The sequence below is a fragment of the Micropterus salmoides genome, unplaced genomic scaffold (assembly GCF_014851395.1).
Source record: "Micropterus salmoides isolate LMB-PRFRI ecotype aquatic unplaced genomic scaffold, ASM1485139v1 Ms_hic_scaffold_18, whole genome shotgun sequence".
Taxonomy (NCBI): domain Eukaryota; kingdom Metazoa; phylum Chordata; class Actinopteri; order Centrarchiformes; family Centrarchidae; genus Micropterus; species Micropterus salmoides.
In genome coordinates, this window is record NW_024040928.1 from 528,342 (window position 1) to 543,490 (window position 15,149).

Genomic DNA, 15,149 nt, shown 5'->3' on the forward strand with positions numbered 1-15,149 from the left:
CCACCAGGTGCACATTATAGACAGAGAAGATGGATGGTTTGAAAGAGGTGTCAAGGAAGCCATCTACACCAGGGTTGAGAAGCCGTCATTGAACAGGGGAGGGGGTCTACGCCACCACTTATCCCCCACTTACAATGCTGTCCTTTCATCACTTCCCAGGAAACTCAACAAACGTAAACTATTGGCCTCAGGTGAAGATACCAACGATGGTCGTTCAGTCTTGGCCACAGGTAGTCTTAACGACTATAACGACTGTCGTCACAGCAACAAGAACCAGCGGTATCGATGACCCGGGCCAACGACCCCACTGAGGTTAAATAATAATAATAATCCTTATCCTTAAATAGCTGAGTTTCCCTGCCAGTCAGTCAGAACTGAAGAAGTCCTTTGGACTAGGGACAAAACGTCTTCCAGTATCTTCAACCAAGTCCAGTTGCCCTTGATTTTAACCTTCGTTGGATAACTATGACCTGGATGACTGAGAATCTTCATAGACACCCAAATGGACATTGTGCTAAATGTAATAGTTTAGAGACAATTCAACATGTGCTGTTTCAGTGTAGGGGCTATGTGAAGGCGAGGAGGAAAATAGCAGCAGTTTTAGAGAAAGCTAAGCATAGGGTCACTGTGGAGAACTTCCTTGGGGATAAAGCATGGGGAATATCTAAGCACCTCATTAAATATCCGAAGGACGGAATACGGGATTAATGGAGAGGATTTAATTTTTTGTGTTTTGTTTTTGTTAATTGGTTGTGTTTGTTTATTTGATTTCAGGTAGGTATGTTAAGTCTGTCAAGCACCTGTTTCACACTCCAGTCCGGTAGGTGACAGTAATGCTGCTATTATGTGCTAAACGCTGGTTGCCAACCACCAATCGTGTGTGTCGGCACATGCATAGCAGTTCGTCACTCTTATCTTGTCCAATCAGCAAGCTACGTGTATCACGCTGAGGGTTCACAGGTTAGGGGTTACCAAGGAGAGAGGAAGATGGCGGCAGGCAGGCTGGGCAGCAGGTAATGCCGAAACACATTTAGCAGGCAGATAATACGAGAGATACAAGCGCCTGTACTGCAAAGTCTCGCCACCGTCCTTTAAGACTGTACTTAGAAGGAAAAGGGACACTAATGGCGCTGCTCTACGGCTTGTTATGGCGGCTCTTGCTAGTTGTCGTCCACGTCAACAGAGCGCTCATCTCCTGGCTCCGTGTCCGACTTAAGAGCTGGAAGGGCCGGTTGTGGGAGCGCGCGATGGCCGCCCTGCTACTGCCTTTAGCCGTGGCTGGGCTGTCGGATCATCAGAAGAATTTAAATCATAACCCTGATGCTAACGCTAACCCGGTAAATGGAAACCGGAATGCCAGCCGCCGGTCACGGTGGCTGTCTGACGGCAGGTCTCTGGAGAAACTGCCGGTCCACATCGGCCTGTTGGTAGCGGAAGAAGAGCCCAGCTATACGGACATAGCCAACCTGGTGGTCTGGTGTATGGCTGTCGGTATATCTTATGTCAGCGTATATGATCATCACGGTAAACATTTTACACTAAGTTACTTAACTGTGGTACAGTCTGCTGTATGTGTCTGCTGGTTGTACATACTATTTCATTTGCCTTTCTATAATAATGTATCAAACTTAACACACTTGATCTTGTGCTGCAAACTACACTCTAATGTTCCCACTGAGTCATTTTATATCCAATGGGTTAAACATAAAGGTTAAGACAGTCAATGTGTCAATCATCCCCAAATGAATAAAACCGGAATGTTACATTTGTCAGGGTCTGTCCTTGTGTCTTCTTTTTGTTGGTGTTTTAAAGTAAATTCTGGCCTCTGAATATTCAAAAGTGTGCATAACTGCACTTTAATCCAGATGTGGTCAGATATACATATCCCTTTGACTGAACACTTGTTTGTCCATTGTGTTGGGGCTTCCTTTGAGTTTGGCTTGTTTTTGACTTTCATAATGTTTCATCTGACCATCATTTACACAATGTAAAGAAATGATCCATCCCTCCTCCCATGGCTTGTTTGGGTAATGTCATGTGACTAGAGATTATAGTAGTTTGCTCCACATTATGTGCATCCGTTATGCCGAGACAATGCTTTTTTCCCCTATTCTCTGAGGAAACAGAAATGCCTGTTGAAAAGGTGATATTTATTATTTGGGTTTAAATGATTTTCCTGGTTAAATGTGGAACCCAGTGTGACTTATTGCAGTGTGTATTCACTGTGGATGAACAGAACACCTGGAGGTTTATTTAGCACAATTTGCTAAACTTTTAACAACTTTAACTTGGATGGAACACATTTGGTATGCTTTTATCTCCTTCCCTTTGTAGCATTTGCTGTTTTCTCCTTCACCATCTTAGTGAAATAAATAAAAATTATTTTTTTATTCTGGATTTAACTCACCTGTTTCCCTTACTTAAGGTATCTTTCGGAAGAACAACTCCCGTCTGCTGGAGGAGATAGTAAGGCAGCAGCAGGACCTGCTGGGTGTGGACGGATCAAAATACAGTGTGGAGTTCTTGAGCACTGGTAGTGATCATCAGCACCATGGTGAGGACTTGTATTCTGCTGTTATTTCAGTCAGGGCATTTACATGCATTTCAGTATAATCGGGTTACAGTCTGCTTTCTCCAGTAAACTGATTTCTTAAATGTCAAGTAAAGGAGAGCCAGGTTTCCCCAGCTGGATTATAACAGGATCTGGGTGTTCCCACTCACACTAGACTGCAGTTCAGATTAAGTTTATTGAAACAATTAAGAGAATGTAAAGCAGTGGGGTATTATATTTCATTTCACTGAATTAATTCATTCTTTCACTTCATTAACATAACAGATATGTAAGCCATGATGGAGGCAGCGCTGACAGAGCAACGCAGTGGTTCTTGGTATATAGGGCTCCCCTAAGTAACAAATCCTGGTTGACTCCTTGTTCTGGATAGAGTTGGGATTAGTTTTTGAACTTTGCATATAGAATGTTTTTTTTCAGAAAGAAGTTTTCCCCCACAGCACCTTTAAACCAAATTATTTTGCTAGTACATATGAAATGAAAATTGTTGATTAGCTGTGTTGTTAATCCGGGCACAGCTTTACTTTCTCATCTCTCATGGTTGGTTTGCTCACTGTACACTTAAAAAGATCACACATAAGAACATGGTAATCTTGGTGGCTATTGCAGAGAGCTGCGGCCGTTTGCACAAAACACCTTGAATTAAGATTTTCCTTAAAGTCTAAATTAAGGTTTCTTCAAAAAACATTCAATTGCACAACATACCCATAAATATTATCCTTAAGCTTTCCTTAAAGTGTTTCATGTTTTCTCTGTATCTTGGTCTTATACTTAAGGAATCCCTTAAGTGTGTTATGGTGTTCACTCCAGGCGGTGCGGAAAGTGCAGAAGGTGTGTTTGTTGCGACATTCGCTGGTTCGAGTTCAAATTTTTCAACTTGAGTGAGAACTTCACATGATGTCACCGATGGCTTCAGAGCGTTGTTTGGATAGGACCAGGCAGAGCTCGGCCGAGAGCAACGCTGTAGCTTTTGGACAAATAAACAGCCGTAGTTGGTCTGGATTAAACAACTACACTGTTTACACATGGGAGGAGCTCAGAGCAAACTGCTGTTTTTTTTTTTGCTAAATTAGCTTTTTACTCAGCGGGGGTTTCCGTGCATTTCCGGTTCCACTGTTGTTATTAGCGTCAGTAGGCCGCCAGAGCTACCTGATGAGTTCAACCAGTGAGTTAACTTTATTCCAGCTATCATTGTACTTATCTATTCAATTCAATTTTATTTATATAGCGCCAAATAACAACAACAGTTATCTCACAGCGCTTTTCATAAAAGAGCAGGTCTAGACCATACTCTATGATGATATTTACAGAAGCCCAACAATTCCCACCAAGAGCAAGCACTAGGAGACAGAGACATGGAAAAACTTCCTTTTAAGAGGCAGAAACCTCGAGCAGAACCATGGCTCAGGGTGGGCGACCATCTGCCTCGACCGGTTGGGAGTGAAGGAGAGAGAGGGAGAGAGAGAGAGAGGGCAGGAGAGGAACAGAGAGAAAAAGAGAGGGATGGAAGGAGAGAGGGGAGGGAGGCAGCCTACACAATACTGAGAGGTGGTACAGACCGTAAAGGTGATGTTGCTATAGACTAAATGAAAAATGGTACAGATATGTATAGTAGTGTTAATGATAACAATCGTAATGTTAATGATTATAATAACAATAATAATAACAATAGGACTAGTAACAATAGTTGTTGTAGCAGAGGGTGTCGAGCAGGAACACAGCAGGTGACCCGCAGCCACAGATCCAGACTCCATAGCTCCAGAGCCAGAAAACCTGCAGGAAGTGATAGGAGGAGAGAGGAGAGGGACGAGAAAGCACAGGACTACCGGAAAGGGGAGAAGTTGTGTTAGTAACATGCAATAATGGGATGAGGTTGCATACAGAGGGAGAGAAAGTTGGAGAGGAGAGAGAAGCTCAGTGCATCATAGGAAATCCCCCGGCAGTCTAGGCCTATAGCTAAGGGATGGTTCAGGACTCACCTGAGCCAGCCCTAACTATAAGCTTTATCAAAGAGGAAAGTCTTAAGCCTACTCTTAAATGTGGAGATGGTGTCTGCCTCCTGAACCCAAACTGGAACCTGGTTCCACAGGAGAGGAGCTTGATAGCTGAACGCTCTGGCTCCTAGTCTACTTTTGGAGACTCTAGGAACCACAAGTAACCCTGCATTCTGGGAGCGCAGTGCTAAGGTACTATGAGCTCTTTAAGATAAGATGCCTGACCATTAAGAGCTTTGTAGGTAAGAAGAATGATTTTAAATTCTATTCTGGATTTTACTGGAAGCCAATGCAAAGAAGCTAAAACAGGAGAAATATGATCTCTTTTCCTGGTTCCTGGCAGTCCTTGAAATTTCCTTAATGTGAGACTTAAACGACATGTCCTGATCAAAGATAACTCCAAAATTCCTGACAGTTGTGCTGGAGGCCAGGGCGATGCCATCAAGGGAAACTGTATCTTTAGATAATGCGTCACGGAGGTGCTTAGGCCCCAGAACAATAACTTCAGTTTTATCTGAGTTTAACATTAGAAAATTACAGGTCATCCAGGTTTTAACATCCTGAAGGCACATTTGAAGTTTAGCTAACTGATGAGTTTCATCTCGCTTGATCGATAGATATAACTGAGGATCATCTGCATAACAATGAAAGTTTATGGAATATTTCCTGATAATATTGCCTAAAGGAAGCATATATAAAGTGAAGACGATTGGTCCGAGGACAGATCCTTGAGGAACTCCATGACTAACTTTGGCGTGCATGGAGGACTCGTTAACATGTACAAACTGAAATCGATCTGATAAATAGGACTTAAACCAGCTTAGAGCGGTTCCTTTAATGCCAATGAAATGTTCCAGTTTCTGCAGTAGAATCTGATGGTCAATGGTATCAAATGCAGCACTAAGATCTAATAAAACCAGTACAGAGACAAGTACTTTGTCTGATGCAATAAGGAGGTCATTAGTAATTTTCACCAGTGCTGTCTCTGTGCTATGATGAGCTCTAAATCCTGACTGAAAATCCTCAAATAAACTATTGCTCTGTAGAAAGTCACACAGCTGTTTAGCAACTGCTTTCTCCAGAACCTTAGAGAGATATGGAAGGTTAGATATAGGTCTATAGTTAGCTAAAATATCCGTATCAAGTTTGGGCTTTTTCAGAAGAGGTTTAATTACAGCTATTTTAAAGTACTGTGGTACATAGCCTGTTGATAAAGATAGATTGATCATATCTAGTATAGAAGTGCTGACTAAGGGTAAAACATCTTTAAGCAACCTAGTCGGGATGGGGTCTAAGAGGCAGGTTGATGGTTTAGATGAAGAAATTATTGAAGTTAGTTGGTAAAGATTGAGGGAAGCAAAACAGTCTAAACCTATATCTGGTTCTAGAGCTGTTTCTAAGGTTCCTGAGTTAAGAGATAAGTTGGTGCCAGTTAAGGGCAGGTCTTGGTGAATTTTGTTTCTAATAGTTAGAATTTTATCATTAAAGAAGCTCATGAAGTCGTAACTACTGAGAGCTATGGGAATACTTGGCTCAATAGAGCTGTGACTCTCTGTCAGCCTGGCTACAGTGCTGAAAAGAAACCTGGGGTTGTTCCTATTTTCCTTTATTAATGACGAGTAGTACGCTACTATGGCATCCGATCCGAACTCCATTCAGAAAACAAACATTTAAAAAGTTGTTGTTCTGCTGACTTGCTGACAGAGCTGACAAAGCATGAATTCATGTATTAAAAAAATCTGCATCATACTGTAGTTATTTCTGCATCAGTTTGATCCGTTTATTACAATTGAATCACAGCAAAATATTTACTTTGGGTTCATACAGCTGTAGTAATTGCGGGTTGTGTTTATTCGCGTTATCACATTGTGTGTGTGTGTGAACACTTGGCAATTGTCCAGTGATAAAACCCCAGCAAGGAAAGCCTTGAGAGGATTAAATTTGTGTTTTATGTGGACACACCTTTTAAACCTTTGCACAAAAGACCTTAGCAACAAAACTAAGGGAAAAAATTTAAGGTACCTCTGGCTTTATCTTAACCGCTACATGGCTGAGTTTATGGCGAAAAATAAAGGAATGGAACATATCCTGAGAAGAGTGTTTCATGACCGGGAGAATATAATGGATATGCTAAATAATGAGCAATTGCTTTTACATTATACATTTGACCTGCAGTGTATTCATGACTTGTCCGACCTGTCCTTGAGTTGGATCACTGTACTTTCCTCACATGTGCTTTTATAAGTGTATATATAAGTATTATAAGTATAATTAAAGCTGCAAGCAGCGTTGGGCGGGCTCTCGCTCTTGTAGCGCGTCCGCGTGTGAGCCGGCCGAGTTGCATATTCTGGAGCTCTGCCGGTGCAGCTGTGAATTTCCTATGCGGTTCCGACGCCGCATGAAGGTGGTATATGTTACTTCCGGTGTCCCCTATGTGGAGCTACATAGCACTTGCCGCTATGAATATAAATCGGTATTGGTGTGTAGATGTCTGCGGGGTGGGAGAGTTATCAAGCACGTAAAGTTTGTTTCAGATGTGAGCATGTACACGTAAGTTACAACAACTTCCTGTGTCATGGCGAAGACTTGATCTCTGACGCCACGCCACGGACACACCCATTGACGAAAACTCGCAAATAGCACAACTTTTCATCTTCAGTGCCTTTAGAAGGCACAGCACAAATTTGAGGTCGGTCGGACTAAATCCCTAGGAGGAGTTCGTTAAAGTACGAAGTGTGTAAATTATCCGATTATGGCCGACTTCCTGTTGGGTTTAGGCTATGGGTTCTTGAGGCTTTTTTGTGCGTCTTGATATGATACATGTCCCCAGAAAATTTCGTACATGTAGGTTGAACGTGAACGAGGGGCTAATCTTTTCCAATTTTCTAGGTGGCGCTAGCGAGTCATTTTGCCACGCCCATGTGCTAAACTTGTAGAATACGAAATTTTTCACCGGTTCTGACATGTTTGCAAATTTTGGTGAGTTTTCGAGTATAGTTAGGCCATGTCATTTGAGCCTACTTTGCAGGAAAAAAAACAGAGCCTTTCCAGTCTGTAATAGGCGAGGTACACTACTACTATATTCAGTTCAGTTTATAACAACATTTATCTCATTGCACTTTTCATATAGAGCAGGTCTAGACAATATTCTTTATTTTTGACATATATGATGAGTGATTGTTAGATAGATAGAACTTTATTGTTCCCCGAGGAGAAATTGCGGTGTTGCAGCAGCAAAATTAAGACAGATTACAAAAATTTACAGAGCAGACATATTCACACAAACTAACATATAATGTGCAAAATTTACTTAAAAATATATTTACAACGTATATTTACAAAAATGAGATTTATACACAAGTGCAACTGTGCGCATATTAAAGATACATCACTTGTATTAACTGTAGTGTAATGTCCTTAACATTCATGTGTCCTTCAGTCTCCTCTCCCTGCACAGAGGAGATTTGTTGTGTATTCTGATGGCAGTGGGTAGGAAGGACTTTCTGTAACGGTCCTTGCTACAGGTTGTGCAGCGGATGTGAAGTGTTGGCCATGATGTTAAACAATTTGTGTAACATTCTTCTCTCCACAACCAACTCCAGGGGCCCCAGAGCAGACCCCAGCCAGCCTTCTTTATTAGCTTGTTCAGTCTCTTGCTGTCACTGGCTCTGATGCTGTTGCCCCAGCAGATGGCTGCAAAGAAAATTGGGCTTTTGACAACAGACTGATGGAACATATACAGCAAACTTCTGCAGACATTAAAGGACCTAAGCTTCCTCAAGAAGTAGAGTCTGCTCTGGCCCTCTGGTTTGAAGATGGCCTCAGTGTTGTATTTCCAGTTCAGTCTGATGTCAAGGTGTACACACAGATATATATAAGTTCTCAGCCACCTCCACCTCCTCTCCCAGAAGATGAATGGTGTTCAGTGTTGTTGTCCTGGTCCTCTTAAAGTCCAACACCATCTTCTTCGTCTTTGTCACGTTTAGGAGGTGGAGGTTGTTCATTTGAGTACGTCTGTAGATGACAGAAATCTGAGTTGTGCTGGAAGTCCGAGGTGTAAAGCGTGAAGAGAAATACAGAGAAGAGAAGTACTGTCCCCTGTGGCACTCCTTTTGCTGCTGACCACCTGTTCAGACACACCACCCTGTTATAATGAATGCACAAACATTAGTCCAAATCAGACCTTAACCACAATGGTTACACACGTGGGAAACACATGCCATGTGAATTGGAAGTACTGGCATTTATTTTTCATGTTGTCTAATCAATCCAAAGTCGAACAGTTTTGAACAAATTTGATTGACCTGAAGCTCTAACACAATAACCCAGTTTCTGTGAAAAACTTTGTGCAAACTTCCAATTCCAGGCTTCTTCCTGCTCATTATTCGATATGCATGAGTACTTTTGCTTGAAAGGGTTTATTCAGTCAATGTATGAACTGCTGACTGCTTTTTCATCTGTCTTTTCTGAGACAGCACATGTAACGATTGCTCCAGTTCAGTCTAGCCTAAATGACTGCGTACTATGTTCATCTTATTTAGCTATGTCAAAGGCCCATCCATCCATCCATCCATCCATCGTCAACCACTTATCCTGCATACAGGGTCGCGGGGGCTGGAGCCAATCCCATCGGGCGAAAGGCGGGGTACATCCTGGACAGGTCGCCAGTCCATCGCATAGACAGACAACCACTCACACTCACATCCACACCTAAGGACAATTTTGGAGACACCAATTAACCTAGCCTATGTCTTTGGAGGGTGGGAGGAAGCCGGAGCACCCAGAGGGAACCCACGCAGACACGGGGGAACATGCAAACTCCACACAGAAAGGCAGGGGCTACCGGGGTTTGAACCGTGCCACCCTCATGTCAAAGGCCATATTATACATTTCTATATCTGGAAGACCGAGTTGCCCACTGCCTACAGGCATACATATCTTAGTTTTATTTAGATGTATTGATCCCCCCCCCACCTTAACTGGGATATCAATGCCTCCTTACATGGGTTTGGAAATCCTTTATTACTACTGCTTCATTGTACGAATCAGTCAGCAAAATAGTTTCTTTAACTTGAATCCTTAATCCTTACTGATATCGGAGCCCAAATAAACAACACTCCTTCTGTTGTCATTTTTTGGAAGGACTGTATTACTAAAGAAACTCCAAAAAGAATTGAATCATTTCTTTTATTTATAATATGGTCTCTTCATTCCTGATCAGTGGTATATATCATCTGTTTTGTCATTTTCCAAGTTTGTAAAATGTGCTTCTCATTAAACACAATGCACATTTCAGCTTATTATAGAATTAGTTCATGTAGTTGATTTCTTTTAATGACAGTGTTTTTGTTTAATTTGACGTAACTGCAGTGGGTTTCGTCCATGTTATTGGTTTTGCCAGTTTTATCGAGCTTAGGTTATTATACTTTATACTGTGTGTGTGTGTGTGTGTGTGTGTGTGTCAGTGGTTTCCTGCAGGCCCACAGTGAAAGTGTTGTCTCCAGAGGACGGGAAGCAAAGCATTGTCCAGGCAGCGCAGCAGCTCTGTCGCTCTGTGGAGAACAAAGAGAGGAGCTCCAGAGACATCAGCGTCTCCATGCTAGATGTCCTGCTCAGAGGTACCGCTTCATCCTAACATGTCTCTGTTTGGGATGCAGTATGTGTTGGGATCAATCAGGTCTACTATGTCTCAGCTTTATGGTTTCTGTACACTGTTAATATGGTCTTACTGCAACACGTTACTCTCAAAACAAGAATTGGATCCTGTGCTAGTGAAAATCTTAAACACATCTGTGGAGAACACAAGGCATGCAGCACTGCATCACAGCTGCTGGAATACTGGAAAACTAAACAACAGAAACACTTGAGTGTAAATAACAGGTGACATTAGAATATCATTATCAACACAGGGCTCCAGACTAAGTTTTTGGTAACCATTGCTTGTATACCATTGCGCGTAAATGTTTAATTTAGGTGCACTGCCACAAAATCTAGGGACACACGATGAGGAGGTTTAAGTTGAATGATAAAGCATTATTAAGAGTGAGCAGTGATAAAATTTAAGTTGAATAATTAAAAGTTTTTATAAAAGTTGTTGTAAGTTTATAAAACAATTTACTGTTATGTTTCAAGTACATTTAATAGCAATAATATAATTTTGCTTCAAATTTCACTCTGGCCTCTTCTTTAAGTTTGGATTTGACATAATACCTTATTATCTCAAATAAAAGGACAGAAACAAGTGTATATGTAACTGTCAAGTCAAACTAGAATTGAAATGTAGCGGGTCTTGGGGGTAGACAAAATAAATAAAAATTAAATAAAGTAATAAGCGGCCACTGACGGACTGACTGCAGAGAGGAGATCAAACGGAACCAACCAATGCTGATGGCTACACGGAGCGTTTAAAAAGACGCACGGCATTGTCACTTTCCGGGATAGAGCATGGATCATACAAACAAATACCGCGGAAGAGCAAGACTGCGGCGTGATCTATATGCTGTTGCTTAAATGAGCTGAATGTATTGATGTATGTGTAGTTGATCTGAGGTTGCTTAATGTACTTTAAGGTGAAATAAGTATGCATTTCTTTTTGGGTTTATTTAAAGGTTTTTCACCTAATGGCGTATAATTGACGATGAATTGCACTGATGGGAACTCAAGAAAAAAAAAGAACTAAATCTGCAAGAATAAAAAAGGAGAAAAAAAAGAAACAGCTGTTTAGTCATTGAGTGGAATCCAGTTAAAAACATCTTCGAGTGGACATATTCTCTTTCAAGTGGGGAAACTGCACATATTTAAACGGATAACTTGACAGTAACACAAAAGGCAATTTATTATTTTGGCCGGTAAAAAATATGTTTGGCCGGTGGATTTTTTTCATCTACCAGCCACCTTGGCAGGTGAGCCAAAAAGTTAATTTCCACAGCAACTTGCTTTTTTAATGTGGCCACCCACATTTTTGTCTACAGTGTGAAACAACACATCTTTGGACAGTCATTTCAAATGGCAGTTTCTTCTATAATTACAAATTCATTAATAACAAAGTACTGTCACCTTAAAATAGTGTGTAGTTCCCCAGGGAGGTCTCCATAGTTCTCTCTGTCACAGTAAATGGATTCCTGGCATCAGCAGATCTTGTTTCAAGAAAAAGTCGCTTTCTCATGCTGTCACGTCACTCTGCAGTGTGTGATAGCATCTGCATTAGACAAATGTTGCGCCTGGCAGACAGAATAGCAACATTTATTCTCTGCATTGTGAAGAGCTTTTATATACAGTTGACATGACACACAGACACAATGGCACAGAGGCCATTGTGCTCTCTGCCCTCTGCCTGTGCCGTTCCTTCCAGGCGTAACAGTTAGGTGTGGTGTGGTGGAGCTCTTTGCCCGAGAGTCAGACCAAAGAAAAGGCTTCACATATTCATATTCGCATTCACATATCCTGTTCCATCACTTCTGCTGATGACCTGCTGCCTGTCTGTGCTTGTTTCAGAGTCAAAGAACATTCCAGACCCTGAGCTGGTGGTGAAGTTTGGTCCTGTGGACAGCACATTAGGCTTCCTGCCCTGGCACATCAGACTCACTGAATTCATGTAAGCTACTGCCTGCCGTTGGTGTTTGTGTTCAGACTTGTCAGTTAAATATATCAGTGACTTGGACACAAATAATTGTAATTTAGACCTGATTCTGAATACACAAGCAGAAGATTCAGGCTTCATTATCAAACTACTCTGCCATTGTGAATATTACAAAAAAGCAGTAGATGGCACTGTATTTTTCTGTGTTTGTCCTCAGCTCCCTACCCTCCCACAGAAACATCTCCTACGAGGACGTGTTAGGTGCCCTGCAGCAGTACGGCGCCTGTCAGCAGCGGCTTGGCCAGTGATGTGCAGACCACCCTCAGGTTCTTCAGACACAAAAAGGAGAGTTCGGACAGGTGGTGAGCCCTCACTACTCCTCTCCCCAACTCTGCCCATCTCCTGCATCTGTATCAGCCTAAGACTCAAGCTTGAAGACATGGAAACAAGTAGACATAGCCAGCCAGCTCACTTCCTGCTACCAGCTCTCGTCCTATAATAAACTCACATTCCAGGACATCTGGAAAAGGCTCTCCAAGCCATTAGAGACACAAGAAGACTGTCTGCACAGACTCTGCGTTCCACAAACCCTGTTCTGTCCTCTCAGACCCTCTGGCTCACTGTTTATCATTCAGGCTCCAGCTGCTGTTTACTGCTGGAGACTTAGAAAATGACTAGCCTTCACGCAGCGCATAACAAAGAAGAAACGCGGCTTTGTCCCCATCTTCTACAGGCATCCTGGGAAAGACAGCTGCATTTTAGAGAGCAGCTGAACTACCAACAACACGAGTTTGGGCTTTGGGACAGAGTGCTTAATAATGTGTAAATATGAGAAATTCATGTGGCTCTGTGTTTATCCCTGTGGCCCCCAGCTTGCAGTCATGTGTTCATGGTTTGTTTGTGACTCCTGTTAGACTGACCAAGCTCTGAAATAAAGACCTGCACTGTCTGTCCTTGTGTCTACTGACGGCATGTACAGAAGAGTTCCTCATATGTCACTAAAGAACATTAACTAATTCTGACCTTCCTTAACAGAGCTAGCAGTTATCATATAACTAAAGTTCCATGCTGGAGCTTTCTGAGAAGTGACCGTGAGATGATGGGCTTTTCTGATTTCCCAAATGTGTGCCTCATTGCCTTCTCGATCATCTAGCCTGTGACCCGGAAATCAATCTCAGAGCACCATCTTGAAGGAAATCTCAATTCCTAAAATCTGGAGGAGCTATAAGCGCTGACACACCAGTGTATCCTTTACACAAGTCATTTCAGCTGTGACGTTTAAAAGAGGCGTGACTACAGTGTTCCTGTTGTATTCATAAGTTGTATTAGTTATTTAAAATGATCAAATACAAATCGATAAAACTTTCTGCCCTTCACCGTCAGTGTAGCGCCTCATAAAACGCTGTTCTAACCGCATTCCTTGATGTCATTTAACTTTGATATCACTGATGTTATTGTTGAATGTGATGTGTGGATGGGCAGCGCGATCGCAAAATGAACACTGAATAGCAGCTGGCTGGGTGAAGGTCCTCTCCAGAGACACTGCGCATTTACACACAAGCCACAGCAACATATATTAATATTTAAATCTCCCGACACACTGACGGGATCAGTCGAGCTCTAATTTTAAATAATGTTCTGTGTTCCTCTACACATGCAAAAGCTCGCACACACAGTCCAGGTTCATACAGTAAAACTGTCTGGAGTAAAGCACCCCCCCCACCACCTCCTGATCAATCCTGAGCTCCATCAGAGCGTCTACACATTACAGAGGCTAAAAGTTTAATTATTTGTCTCTCTGTCTGTCCTATCAAGTTTATTACTGCATTTTTTTTAAAATTTTGTCCCACGAAATTTGCTGTGCCTTTACTGCACGGTTGGAAACGTTGATGACTGACAGCAGCCTCTCAACCGTCAAAGTAAATCGTCAAAGAAAACACAAACATCAATACAACAGAATAAAGAAATTCAATGGAAGGCCGGTGGAGGTGGGGTAAAATGCACATGCAGGTGCTGGTCTCTAAATCGGATAAAATAATTAGTTGGTGGTGGGGCGGGTTGATGATGTATGCTTACATGAGTATTCAGATAAGGTCAGAGCTGATCACACCAATTCACCTTCTATTATCGTGACCAACAGTGCAAACAGCTGTTGACGTCAAATTATTAGGCTTTAATATCAACCAGAGCAGTCAGCACTGATCTGCTGTGTTTCATATTATAATAATAGTGCCTATGTAGTCTGCACGTCATTCCAACTGTAGAGTCCTGCGATGACAGTTGGAATTAGGGCTATATGAGATAAATGTTACTGTGCCATTTCTTACAGGGACTGATGATGAAACGCTCCCCTAATCAGGCTGAGAGCTGAAATGATCCCCTGTTTACAGGCAAAAGGTGCAGCCTTTATGTATTAGTGCTGACAGCCGGTCTGCTCCTCTGACAGAGATCACAGCTCATACAGTGGACAGATGATGCAGCTGAGCAACATGTCATATTTAACTGTTACTTGAAAATGACAGCTCTGAGGAAAGGACATCTTATTTCATTAAACGGCTGTTTCCTCAACGTCTCTCTCTTGCTCTTGGGTGGGAGGGACTAAGACGCAAGGCGAGGAGGCACAAATTTGGGAAATGAGAAAGGCCTGATGTCTGAATGATGAAACTCCACAGAAAGCCAATAAGTGGACTTTGAGTTTAGACTATTTTGTCAAGCTACGATTTGAACAATCTTTCATACTCAACTTGTGTCTTACTTTCATAGATTTGACAGACAGTAAAAATAACTTTATACTCACCATGTAAATATTTGACATCCCTAAAAACAAGGTTGGACAATAAGACAGGCTGGACAAACCAAAGGAAAGTGATTACCACACAGTTTTAAAGGCCCACTTCCTGCTCAACTTAACCTACTGCTTGTGTTCCGTGCCTCGTCTAACTTGGGCCACAAAATGTTTTTATAGTAGAGATAGATAGTAATGAGGTCTTATTGTACCAGGAGGTAG

The 15,149-nt window shown here is 42.0% G+C and overlaps 1 protein-coding gene across 1 annotated transcript; it reads left to right on the forward strand.

The window, feature by feature from the left end:
• The first annotated feature begins 966 nt into the window (after positions 1-966).
• nus1 (NUS1 dehydrodolichyl diphosphate synthase subunit) lies at positions 967-13,091 on the forward strand. Its single transcript, XM_038726740.1, has 5 exons — positions 967-1,524; positions 2,426-2,554; positions 10,029-10,181; positions 12,058-12,157; positions 12,360-13,091. Exons 1-5 carry the CDS (start codon positions 1,125-1,127, stop codon positions 12,448-12,450), a joined length of 873 nt encoding a protein of 290 aa, XP_038582668.1. The 5' UTR covers positions 967-1,124; the 3' UTR covers positions 12,451-13,091.
• The last annotated feature ends 2,058 nt before the right edge of the window (positions 13,092-15,149 follow it).

What these genes read in the sequence shown, in the direction of transcription:
- nus1 (XM_038726740.1), top strand. Translation starts at nt 1,125, where the DNA reads ATGGCGCTGCTCTACGGCTTGTTATGGCGGCTCTTGCTAGTTGTCGTC. An exon ending in TAGTGATCATCAGCACCATG is followed by an intron (nt 2,555 to 10,028) that starts GTGAGGACTTGT and finishes TGTGTGTGTCAG; the next exon opens with TGGTTTCCTGCAGGCCCACA. An exon ending in GCTAGATGTCCTGCTCAGAG is followed by an intron (nt 10,182 to 12,057) that starts GTACCGCTTCAT and finishes TGCTTGTTTCAG; the next exon opens with AGTCAAAGAACATTCCAGAC.